Source organism: Paralichthys olivaceus, chromosome 19 (assembly GCF_024713975.1).
Source record: "Paralichthys olivaceus isolate ysfri-2021 chromosome 19, ASM2471397v2, whole genome shotgun sequence".
Classification (NCBI taxonomy): domain Eukaryota; kingdom Metazoa; phylum Chordata; class Actinopteri; order Pleuronectiformes; family Paralichthyidae; genus Paralichthys; species Paralichthys olivaceus.
This window is the reverse complement of record NC_091111.1, coordinates 18,501,007-18,513,750: the sequence shown is the minus strand read 5'-3', so window position 1 is coordinate 18,513,750 and position 12,744 is coordinate 18,501,007. Positions and strand designations below refer to the sequence as shown.

The 12,744-nt window shown below is 43.0% G+C and overlaps 1 protein-coding gene across 30 annotated transcripts in view; it reads right to left on the bottom strand.

Annotated features, from left to right (window-relative positions):
* afdna (afadin, adherens junction formation factor a) overlaps nucleotides 1-12,744 on the bottom strand; it is a 69,914-nt gene that overhangs the window by 30,983 nt on the left and 26,187 nt on the right. For 16 of the 30 annotated variants that reach the window (XM_069514437.1, XM_069514454.1, XM_069514435.1 and 13 more), the window contains exons 7-16: nucleotides 12,583-12,667; nucleotides 12,177-12,323; nucleotides 10,363-10,407; nucleotides 9,276-9,370; nucleotides 8,882-9,132; nucleotides 5,626-5,695; nucleotides 4,877-4,947; nucleotides 4,698-4,765; nucleotides 3,396-3,601; nucleotides 1,968-1,988 (exon numbers count right to left, since the gene is read on the bottom strand). In XM_069514437.1, coding sequence (XP_069370538.1) covers nucleotides 1,968-1,988; nucleotides 3,396-3,601; nucleotides 4,698-4,765; nucleotides 4,877-4,947; nucleotides 5,626-5,695; nucleotides 8,882-9,132; nucleotides 9,276-9,370; nucleotides 10,363-10,407; nucleotides 12,177-12,323; nucleotides 12,583-12,667 — 1,059 coding nt within the window. The remainder of the gene's footprint in view (nucleotides 1-1,967; nucleotides 1,989-3,395; nucleotides 3,602-4,697; nucleotides 4,766-4,876; nucleotides 4,948-5,625; nucleotides 5,696-8,881; nucleotides 9,133-9,275; nucleotides 9,371-10,362; nucleotides 10,408-12,176; nucleotides 12,324-12,582; nucleotides 12,668-12,744) is intronic. The other 14 variants (XM_069514448.1, XM_069514451.1, XM_069514443.1 and 11 more) reach the window with 4 other exon arrangements.

Here is a 12,744-nt window from a genome sequence, read left to right as displayed (position 1 = left end):
CTTCTCCTTCAACCGTGCAGAGGAGACAATAGTGACCAATCCTTTTTCACCGCCAGACACAACTCCATTCACCAGGTCGTCAGACACCAGCCTCCGCCCCGTGCAGGTTCAGATGTCGCTCTACTTCGTGTTTGTAGTGTTTAGACTGTAGACTTACACTGTGAACAACATTCATTCAAGCGCTCCTCTCATACCCTCAACAAAATCATTTGCGAGGAAGTAAATCAACAACAGCCACTTAAAGCTGTTTAAGGAAAATACTGTGAAAGGTGGGATACATTTATTTGTTTTCTTAATGAGAGTCTGAAGAAAAACAAGAGCTTCACCACGTTCACGTGGCCACGTCTGACTGTGGGAATCCGTTAATTAGCTCAGCTTATCGAAAAGACCGAAAACTACATTTAAAGCTGCGCAATTAAACTGCCGTAATGTTTTTGTCTAATCCATAAAAACAATAATTTGTGGTGTTAAAGAGGGTTTTGTGTTTTGGAATGGAAGCAGTGACGTCTTGAAGAGATTAAACAGAAGCAAACATGTTAACAGAGCCATTAGAGGCGTTATTCACAAAGACGTCACACCAAAAAACTTTCACGATTTCTTTAGCTTTTGCAGACGGCACAACATATTAAAGACATGTTGTCAAAGAAACGAGAAACTTTTAATGTTTTTGGAACTGCGTCAGACTGAAAGTCAACATATTTAACACTTTAAGGCCTAAAACTCAATTTTAGACTCAATTGAACATCAGAGAGAGGAGCATTTAATTCTTTAAATAACGCTCCACGTGTCAGTCTACAGTCTAAAGAACAGATATTTGGTCTTGAGATTAAGGGGGAGGACAGAGCTCAGTGTCTAAAGAGCTGATTGGTTAATAACCCCGCCACTCACAGAGGGAGGAATGTGCGAAGCCCGCCCCACCCTCCCTTGCACTCATCTATCCCCGCCTTGAAAAAAAAAAAACAAATGTAAAAGAAATCAAACGAAACAAAGAAGAGGCAAAAAAAAAACACAACCTCTTCATTCAGAACAGCCAGAGAATGAGAGACGGAGCCAAGTGCATCCAAAATGAAAACGTGACATTAAAACACTGAAGGAGACATTTAAAAACACAGACAGATGGTTCAACGCGTTAAATGAACGTCCAAACAGACACGTGAAGCAGAGGAGGTCAGAGCGACTTGTCTCTCATCCACACTGTTGATGTCAGAAACAATGGATGCCAGAATTAAAGATGGAGCAACGATGGAAAAGAGTGGTTGCTTTGGTTTTTGCTCTTTTTTTTTTTTTGGTTTTAGGTTTGTTTGTTTTTAGTACCAGGCAGGTCCAGGAAGCTGAATGGAATTAGTTGGGCTGATGTTGCTGTTGTTGCTTAGTTTTCCAGCTGTGGGTAGGACGTGTTATTATCATCGCTTTATTTTACATTTCTGTTAGAATGGAGAAAAAGAAGCAGCAGCAACAATGAAGGGCTGGTCAAAAAGCAGAGAGAGAGAGAGAGAGAGAGAGATGGGTAAAGAGAGGTAGAGATTAATAGAGGAGGACAGAGAGGTTGATGGGGTTGGGCGACACAATCTCACTTTATCGTCGATTTAAATCTTATCTGCTTTGCCTTCAAAAGGAATTAAGCGATTGTAACAGACTGCAACTGTTCTCTTGTTAAAAGAAAGATTAAAGATGTGCATCAAGAAGACGGAGTTTCCTCAAATTAACTTAAAAATGCATATTTTAACAAGTCATTCACTCTGATTCCTAATTAAAAGAGGGTGTTTTACAGTGATATTACTTATTTTGTTACATTGCACTTCACATTAAGCTGAACAAACAATAACTAAAAGAATTATTAGGATTTCTTGTAAAAAATCTTGTATGCATGTCGCCCAAACCGAGAGAGGGAGAGAGAAGAGGAGGTAGAGGAAGAGTGAGTGAGGTAGACGAGTCTGTAGCAGCCGTATCATGGTGTGCTATCCTACCTGATCCCCTTCAGGAATCTCCTGGATGGAAGGAAGAAGAGGAAGAAGAGGAGGAGGAGGAGGAGGACACATTCACAGGACAGAGAGAAAACACGTCAACAGCTACAGTATGGACACAGCCATGTAACACACACACACACACACACACACAATGACACACATGGTCATGGTTTACAATGTGGCGTCCCGGTGAATCAGTTAAAGAACATAACTGATGGACGTCAGATGAAAAGTACATGTGGTCGAGAACTTAAGTTCTTTATAAATATATTTAAGTCTAACACTGTACTACTACAGTATATTAGCACTGCTGCAGACATTTAGATATAAAAGTTTTTGTACTGCTTGTAAATCTCACTGTTTAAAACTACAAATACCCTCAAGCAATTAATGTACATGTATTAGAGACTGACACTCACTGCCCGGTGGGTCTTAGTGTTCATGTGTGAAAATGTATAAATATAAAGCAGAGGGTCGCTGACAAAAAAAAAGCCTGAATAAGTTTCCTTCAAACATCAATAACATTTTCAAACTTTGGGACAAATGAGTAAATTCTGCATCATGCGGCCGTTAATGGGAGTAAAGGCAGCCTCTGCTCACGCTGTGCACAACGAGCTCCGTTAGTCAGAGGAGAGCCATGCTCAGGTTCAACAGATAATCCAGCTAAAGCTTGGAGCTTCTGAATATCTGACAAAGGAGGACTCAGCAAACTTTCAGCAAAACACAGGTTCAGTGAGGAGAACCACCAGGAGCAATGACAACAATAGTGAAGAGGTGGAAGCTGTTAGACGTGTTGACCTCCCTCTTTGTTTAAATTATTATCCATCCACACTACCATGTTTGAGTTTAAAGAAGCATCCTCGCTTATCCCTCCCGTCAACACTACTCTGGAGTTTTTGAAGTTTGGAAATGGTGCTGACCTTGTTTTAGTTTGAAAACTTAGTTTTAAATGTGTTGGATGCAGTCTTAGCAGACAGGGTTTGGTGATTTCTTTCTGAAACTCTTTTAAATCCTCTCAATCCTGATAGCCATCAATAAATCAATCAATTCTAGATTCAGTTTCATCCACACTTGTCCTGTGTCATCGCAGGCTTCACACCTCGAGCACGTAACACTGACAGGGAGACAAACACAAGACAGAAGCACGGGAGGTAACTGTGGAGAGAACTCTGCAAGAAACAAACGTGCAGACGAGTACACACGACTTACAGCAACTACATGTCGTAGTTTGTAAGAATTCAGTTAATGGGGGGTGGGGGGGGTTTGAAACATCAGATCATTTGTCACATTTCAACACGAGCAGGAATCATTGCGGCGGAGAGCGGCTGAACTAATGGCAGCAGAACACGCTGAGATAACGTCAGTGACCTGTGAGACGAACGTGACGGCGCACGAACAAAAGATTTAAAAAAGAGCAGCGGTACTGACCTGGATGACTCCCTCCATCATGCTCACCATCTTGTTGACGATGGCGATGACCTTGTGCGTCCTCTCGGAGGGCGACATGTCCGGCCGGTACGATGGCGACAGGACAAAGCGGCAGGCCATGTACAGGACATACGTGGGTGAGAGTTTGAAGTGAACTGTGGAGCTGTTGGTGTAGTTGATGATGGCGGACAGGAAGGTGTCTTCAGCTGGGGGAACGGGCACAGAGTCAGATGATTAGATCATTACACCTGATTCCAGACGGAATTACAGAAGCAAAGCACACGGACTGCAACAGATCCCGTTCTGAGCTGCGGGAGGGAGTTTGTTTAAGTCACTATTGGCGGTCGGTTGGTCGCAGAGCTTGGCTGCTCATTCGGGATAAAACCACTCGGAGCCTGACTGTGGTATCAGTTGCTTTCAGTTTAGTTTGGGTGGTGAAGTGTTGGAAGTCAAACTCGCTGCAAGAGACATGTGCATCATCCTCCCCAAACGAACTTTCAGGGACTTTTGATTATGTGGTTTCTCGTACTGCATTGTGGGTATTGGCCCTCTCCGCCGCTCCATGACCAATTACAACCCTACTTCAGCTGGAAAAACAGATGATCTCACACGATACCAAAATATATATATACACTCTGTGCACATACAGACACATTAAGGCCCAGAGGACACAGAGAGTCAATAAACAGAAATGTTATACAGACGGAATAAACGGCTTAGAGCAACAAAGAGGGTGTGGGAAAACGTCCGACTGCAGAAAACCTGGAACTAATTTATCACAAATTTAACGACCAAATAAAACAGCTCTGACCGAATCCATGTCAGTCTAGATACATCAGTTTGTCTAATGTGGCCAAACCAACCATCTGCTGCTAAGTTCATGTAAAAACTGATGTGTTTGGTCAGAAGGAACGAGGAGTTGACGCTTTCTTTATTTCTATATCGGACATAATGAGATTAACTTAAGAATTAGCAGCATTAATAAAGCAGCTGTTAAGTGACAAATGTGGGTTGAATTGCAAAAGTTTTCCGTTTCTGGGAATAAAAATCAATTAAAAAAATATTAATATATATAATGACTTGAATTCGCTGCTGAACTATATCAAATTTGAACTATATTTTCTATATTCAGATGTTTATCGTCTACCCCTGCTGAGGCATCACTGGTTCTTGTTCTCTGTTAAAGACAACTAAAAGGGTTCAATAGTTTCCAGCTATTGACTGGGTCACCGCCACAGTGAGGGGAACGGACAGAGAGAGAGAGAGAGACAGAGAGACGGAAGGAGACACATTAGCACTTACAGTTGTCTCTGAACTCGATGCCGGCCGGCAGAGTCAAATCTGTTCTGTCTGCTGAAATGTCCTGAGACCTGAAAAGACACAATAACACAGTGAGGAGGGAAGATCAGAGGAAAAAAAAAAAAAAGAGCAGTGTGAGGAGGAGGACGAGCTGAGGATGAAGACGAGGAGGAGTGTCTGACCTGCTGTCCTGTTGCTCTCCTCTGATCATGGGTTTGACCATCCCTCGCTCCATTTCCAGTTTTCCTGAGCTCTGTACAAACAGAAACCGCAGCAGTGTGAAGCAGCGGCAACTAAATCTAATTTCACTCTAATTTCATTTGCGACACATGAACCTAAATTTAGAGCGTATAGGGCCGACTGTACCGAGAGGCTTCAGTCACGCTTCAATGTGTATGTATATACAATGCACACAGATGCTCAACAGACAACAACCAAACTCTATGTGGGTGGTGTTCTCGTGTGGCTGGAGACATCTCATGTTAAGATTAACTCCCAGGACTCACAAGGAACCAATACAACACGAAACAGAAGCTGCTGTTATATATTTCTGTTTCTTTCTTTTGAAAAATCTACAAGAGCAAAGACGGCGTAGCTTCTAATATATTGTTTCATGTCTGAAGCTGCGTCAGTTCGTCGAAAAAGAAAATTCATAAGGAGCCATTTTGATACTTAATGTATAGTTAAAGTTGATTCTTAAAATAAAAAAATAACTTGCAGTATTTATTTTATGCTCCATTTGTTTTCATATAAAGATTATTACCACCAGTCGCTTAATAATGTCAGTATAGATACCAGCACAGATTCAGTCGTTTAGTCTAACCCTAACCCATCCCAACAATACAACTACTGTTAAATCTGCTTTTTGCAAGTTATACAATATTTTGACAATGTTTGTAAATGTGTGTGTGTGTGTGTGTGCGTGTGTTACCTTGCTGGTAGGCAGTGCAGCTCCACTGTGGACGTCCCCGTGAAGGTCGAAGGTGGTTTCTGGTACGCTGCTGCAGAGAGAGACAGACACATGCACCAGTTCAGAAGAGGAACTGTTGTGCTCCCTACAGCTGACTTTTCATTACTGACAACGACGAGAGCTCAGACTTAATCCACACACACACACACACACACAGAAACACACACACACAAAAACACACACACACACACTTATCCAACTCGTTCTCAGGGAGGAGCGCTGGATCAAAGATGCAGTAATGACTTACTAATACATGCAGACAGACAGTTCGCTAAATAAACATGCACACACTGACATAACTGTCTAATTAGATATAGAGAAGCCACACAAGGAGTCGTGTGTGTGTGTGTGTGTGTGTGTGTGTGTGTGTGTGTGTGTGTGTGAGTGACAGTAATTGAGTGTGACAGCGGCTGGGTTTAAAAGGCAGGCTTCTGCTTTTCACGCCCCATATGACACGAGGGCATCAATGTCAAACAAACACATACACACAAAACTACAAAGCGCCTGTGCTCGGTCACTGACGGGAAGGTCACGGACACGATCACCACCAGCAGCAGAAGTAGGTTGAACCAGTAGGTTGAACCATTGACAACATCACTGGTTCTTTAACACACCACAGGGAAACCTTTTTTCTATCAAGGGCCAATTCAGCTGATGCACATCACAGTGATGTCTCTAATGCGATGGCTAGAACCGCTTCTCTTTGGCGAGGCGCCTGAAGTCAGAATGAAGTGATGATGGCGCTACTCGACTTCGACTGTCCTGGTTTATGTCTTTGCAAGAGTCGGTTTTGAAAAGAATCTCTATCATCCAGCATCGACCACCCCCCACCCCAGAAATCCATATTGTTAGTGGCTCTATCTTTGAGGTCGCTGTTGCTTTTCAGTTTAGTGATTTTGTGTTGCAGGTTTTCAGGATGATGAAATGATTCCATATTAACCAGCTCCTCAAATAAGTTCATTACATTCGTTTACTTTTCATGTTCTGAAACCTCCAAAGGCCTGAAGGCTTTTTTTTTTTTTTTTTTTTTTTGCAAACTCACCAGCATATTCATATTTCAGAGCCGGCTTTTCCGCTTACAGAGTAGAAACATGCAGAGTGTTAGCACACAAGGCAGAATTTAACTTTACTTCTAGCAGCAACAAGGCACTCCTTCAGACACTCTCCTTTCTGAATGAGGGTTCAGCTTCCTATCTGTTGCCCAAATAACTTGGCTGCAGAACATTGTCTCTGTCTGCTTGAAGCAGTCGAACTCCACAGACGAGCGTAAACTTTATCCAAGAGCCTTTGACCTCATAACTCATCCAGATCAGCTGCATGTTTCCAGCTGTGATGACGCTCGACATCAGTGTGTGTGTGTCCAAATATTTGGCATACTGGTTTTAAACAAAAAAGAAAACAACATCATGCATCTAGTTTTATTTTCTTGTCACAGTGATGCTCGTCGGTGACGTCACGTCATATGTGCAGGGTGGGTGTGTTTCATTAAGGACGTCTCTTATTTTTCCTTTTATTGCAAAACAGAAATCTATTTCTTGTGTTTATCCAGACTTCCTGTGTGTTCTGTCCTTTCACGCTCCTCTCTCACTGACTAATTCTAAATTCTGGGGATGGTCCCGACTAAGAAGCAGCAGATTAAACTTCTGAACAAGATCATCTTTTGGACTGCCAACACCTGCTGCCAAATCTCTACAACTTAAAAAAAAAAAAATCGTTCCAAACCCCGGCTCTAATCGCCCTAAACCTAAACGTCATGACGTGTCGTCTCCAGTTGGACAGAAAAAGGGTATCTCTGTAAGTTTGAAAAAGCAGCCCAGAAAATTACAGAGATCCGCAACTGCGAGCTCGGATTCCAGACACCGAGCGGCACCAAAATGACATGTGGGGTTAATGGTTCTCGCCAAACATTACAGACTTTCTTTCAACTTCAAGCTCAGGTCAGAGAACCCCCCAAAGCCTCAGTCCCAGAATGTCACAGGCCAGAAGAGGCTTCTGTCAAACGCGGCTAAACATGACAGCTATGATTAATAAAACAATTTTTATTTTAACCATCGATGGCAGCAAAGCAAGCTGTTGATGTACGTAAGCATTTTCCCTTTAACACTCCCCAGTGATCATACGTCAATGTGTTTGTGGTCAACGTCATGTAACTACAAATACTCAGCTTTGTTCCAGTATAATATTCTTAAAAATCTCATGATCAAAACCTATTCAATGTATAAAAGCTACAAGACAAACAGAGAGCACGTTCACTGGACAAGCTCCAACTCGTCGTCCTGATTACATCGTCCTCTGTGGTTGAAAGTCAGTTAAGGAGTATTTTTTTTTTTTGTCAGTGATGCAAACGTGTACTACAGAATTAAAACTCGCTCAACTCGTACAGCAACATGATGTAAGAGCCTTGTTACGGACCTGATCCAAACGTACCATTATCTTTGTGTCATCGTTCAATTTGTGATTTAAAAATAGTTAAAACACATTAAAGTCTCATTTTGTGTCTTTTCAATTCAAACAAACTTCTACACATACCTGCAACAAAACTGTGCTGCTGCGGCATTAACGAAAGAACTGCGATTTTTTTACTCCAAATACTGGAATCATTTTTAAAGATCAACTTTAACATAGAAGCTGAACCAGTATTTGTATTTCTGGTGATATCAAATAGTTAATTCCTGCTGAACCGGAGCGGTAAGTTAAAGAATTACTTACACACCTCTCAGTTTTTCAGTCCATCCATTGAGTCATTAAAGGGACATTCAATTCAAATGTCCCTCATCCCCATCGGTCTCGCTCTTCTCCTCTCTCCTCTCAGCTGGTGCGCTCTCTTTCTTTCTATCTGCTGTTAAGTGTGTGAAACGACAGCAAGCCTGAGGCCACACCCAACGCCATGTTGATCAGATTAGAGGGCAGCCCGCCTGCCATAACCCTAGACCTCCGCTCTTCCTCTCCTCTCATTTCCTCATTCTCTCAACCCCAGACTTGCCTCCTCCCCTTTTCCTTGCCTTCATCTTTCGCAACGCCTGCCAACTCCAAACCTCATCCTCTCCTCCCTTGTTCCAACAAAAACGCCCTCTCCCTTTTTTCTGTTCGCAAAATCCAAGGAGAAGTGTGTGTGCAGGGGATGAGGAGGAAGAATAGTGGGAGGATAAAAGAGGAAAAGAGGAGGAAGAAAGCAAAGAATGAAAACAGACAGAGGGGCATGAATCCACACACTCACCCAGACTTGTGTCGGCTCCTCATCATAGCCGCCGGTTCTCTCTTCCCCCCTTGGTCGAACATCGGGTCCACGAACTTAAAGACGTGAACAGAACCGAACTGGAGGGTGGAGCCCGGACGCAGCACGGTCGTCTCAGTGATGCGTTGTCCGTCAACGAAGGTGTCGGCGTCAGGGCCGTGTGGCGTCACGGTCACCATACCTTCACTGTGCATCAGGTTGCAATGATGGGGAAGAATCCCCGGACCTAACAACTGGAGACAAACACAAAAGGCATTTAGGAGTCTAACTGAATTTATGTTTGCTATTTCTGTTTATGTCTATAGTGGCGACTGGCTACTGCCTGGTTGTGTTGGTACACCCTGGGTTTGACTTTGCGTGCTTGTTTCAGATGTACCTGAATGGCTCCGTCTTCTGTACAGTCTGAGCCGACCTCTGTGATGCTGTGCTGAAGCCGGTAAAGCTTTGGTTTGTCCCGTGAGTCAGACCCGTCTGGACAAATGAAGACATTCAGGATCAGCAACATTAATCTCTCAATCCAAATTTCAAAACAAGTGGCTCACGTTCGACTTTAAACACTCATACATTACAGTGGACATTAAAGAGTCAATGGAGACTGGTGTGTCCTGGGAGGTGAACTGCTAATGTGGCAAAAAAAACGTGTGTGGCTGCAGTGCAGTTATTGATTATTAGTAAACAGGAGTTTAGTAAAAGCAAAGCAGCAAATTAGTTCACTGAGGAAAAACATTGTTCATGGGGAAAAAGAAACCCTGGGGGAAGATGCATGCACCACCTTTCAGAAGGTGGTTTGAGGTTTTTCTAATATCCATTTACACATTTACATTTTATGAGGAAAGAAGTATAAGAAAAACCTCGAACCGCCTTTTAGAGATAATAACTGAAATCATGAGGCAGCTAATGTTACAAGGCTTCCAGGAAAGCTTGACTTTTTACAGTAAACATAATGAGGCTTGAGAAGGAAGAAGCCACTTTTCTGTGCTATTAAATCAAAATGATGCCGCATCCCAGCACTCAACTACTAATATTCTTTATGGTATCCAGTAATGAAATACGTATGCGTCTCAGTTTTCTGCTTTTTCCTCCCATGTGTTCTGAGTGTACTTTATGGAAATGACAACAAACAACACGTCTGATTCAAAGATTATATATGAGAGATGTTCCCACGTACAGAGGCCTCAGTCCTCTACAGTGGCGGCAGGTTTGTTTTCAACTTGACGCACTTTGCAGATTCAGTTTAAGGATAATGAATCATTTATTTTTCATTAGTTTGTCTGTAACATGAGTAATCCTACACAGGACCACAACTACAACACAAGACACTGTTCAACTTCTAGCAGAGGAAGGGGAAGATGTTTTTTTTTTTTTTTTTTTTTTTTAAATCTATATCGGCCAAAAGGGTAGTCAACAAAAACTCCCATCAGCCATTGCAACGGACACAAAGGAGGTGTGGTGGATTTTTTTACCTTCGTGGTGCCGATATGCGTAGTAGGCATAGTGATTCCCTCGCCCTAGTCAGGCAGACAGGCAGGCGGGTGCGGAGGAAGGAGAAGGACACATGCACAAGGCCCCACACACACACACACGCACGCACGCACACACACGCACGCACACACACACGCACACACCATGCCATAAGAAGGTGGGAAAAAACAGACATAGCAGAGGGTAAAAATGCAGCAAGGAGGAAAAATTCAGCATTACCTTGTTAACCCATTAATTATATAGAAGGCCAACAAACACACACACGCACACACACACACACGCACACACACACACACACACACACACAATATTTCTGTGGGCTTTTCACTTTCTCTATTTATTATACAACTTAAGGAAAAATTTATTTCATAAAAAGATTTAGAAGTAACTAAAAACCAGAGTTTATCTCCGATACTCGGTAGGAAACTTTTAAAACATGAAGAACCCCAAACAGAGTTTGGTGGATTTGTTAGAGTGAATATAATTCAATGTATGTTTGACTTCTGGGTAATTTTATTGGCATGTTTTCCTTCAAGAACAAGAACGAGACGAGAGCAGATCATGACACATTCCTTATCTAAATTACTTATCAAGCAAGGTACAGTAACAAACACACAATCTCTCTCACACACACAGACCCACACACACACACACCCAGAGACCCAACACACACACACATTTCCGAAAACCAGTGGATGAAATGGATGTGTTAGTAAATTTCTGGACCCATCTCAGCACCAAGGTTCATGGCAGAGTGGTGCCGAGAGGTGTCACTGTCCGATTGGTTAATGGCACAAGGGGGCGACGGACAGAGGACGATCATGATCAGTAGCAAGAAAACAAGCTGTTGAGGTGGATAATGTCACATTAAGCGAGACTCAGGTGAGGATTGCAACTTCATACATTTATACTGCATTTTCTAAAACACTATTATTCACATCAACTTACCTTGTGTTGTTCTCTTTAAAGACCTCCAACCTACTTTTTATACACTGGCTTCTGAAACTTCCAAAATAAATCAACTACCTTCCCTCACTCGAGGATGCATCTGTGAGATGTTCTCGTTTTTCAGCGCACACTTTCTCTCTCTTTGGTAACGTGTGCATGAGTAGGCATTTACCTCAGGATGCTCTTCCAGAGAATCTGAACAGATTCCTCTACGTAAAGCTGATAATGAACGCTGGTTGTGCTTTAGTTAAAGGATCTTATTCATCATTGCCGGAGGGAACATGGTGTTTTTTCTTTTGTGGCTTGAAGCAGAGCAGTAACATCTGTTGTGGAGGATTGCGGGGCATCGAACGAAGCCGTATTACTCTGGGGTGTTGAATGGAAGAGGCTGGAAACACTATCATCCAGAGGTAAACGCAGATGTGTTTCTAAGAGTAGCAGATTCCATCAGTTCTTCACCTCCCGCGGTGGTTTTTATAAACTGAGTGAGTGTGCTGGTCGGAGCAGGAACCACAGAACAGCTGGGAACCATAATGTGACCACATGTGATTCACTCACCTCAGCATGGAAAGAAAGTCAGTCTCACCTTTGAATAACCCTAAATGTTACTTACTGCGGCTGCACTGAAGCCTGCTGGTCACTGCCTGTTATTACAGCAGTCGTCATCATCACGGCTGCAACTGTTTCTCATTGTGTGGTTTCATTACCACTGATCTCACTGCTGCCGACGCTTCTATTGAAACTATTTAAAGTCTGCTGATTGTATCCTAAAGCTCAAGAATCGGTGATACTGCAGCGGACATTGCAGAGCTGTGTGTGTGTGTGTGTGTGTGTATTGTGGTTTTACCTGGACTCAGCTCCACCAGATAAGGCAGTTTCTCAGGCGGCAGTGAGCTGCTACTGTCCTTCCCTCGGAGGCCCTTGTCCTCCACCTTTCGTCCCTTCCGCCCCGGGTAGTCAGGAGGTCTCTTCTTCAGCTGGAAAACTAATGCTCCTGAAAGAAGGACGTAACACAAAATGTCAGCCGCCCGATCATCTTGTATTCACGCTATGACTCATCACTCTCTGATTCCTATACAGTGATTTCATGTTCCAACTCTAACAGTTTCAGATGCTCAAAGAGAGCAAGAGAAAATTAACATACTAACAGAACTGTAATGCCAGTAAAGCAGCAGGAGGGGGCAGTAGAGACCGAGAAGTGTGAGCATGTTTCTGTGCACGTGTGTTTTTGTGTGTGTGCGTGCGTGTGTTACCTCTGTCAGCAGGCCAGTCCCTGAAGATCTGCAGCGGACACTCACTATCATCCAGAATCACGTCTTTGCCCGATTTTTCATCTTGCTGCAGAGTAAACAAATCCGAAGACAATCAGGAAGTTAAACAGGTAAACATTACACACAGGCCTTCTTAGAGAATGT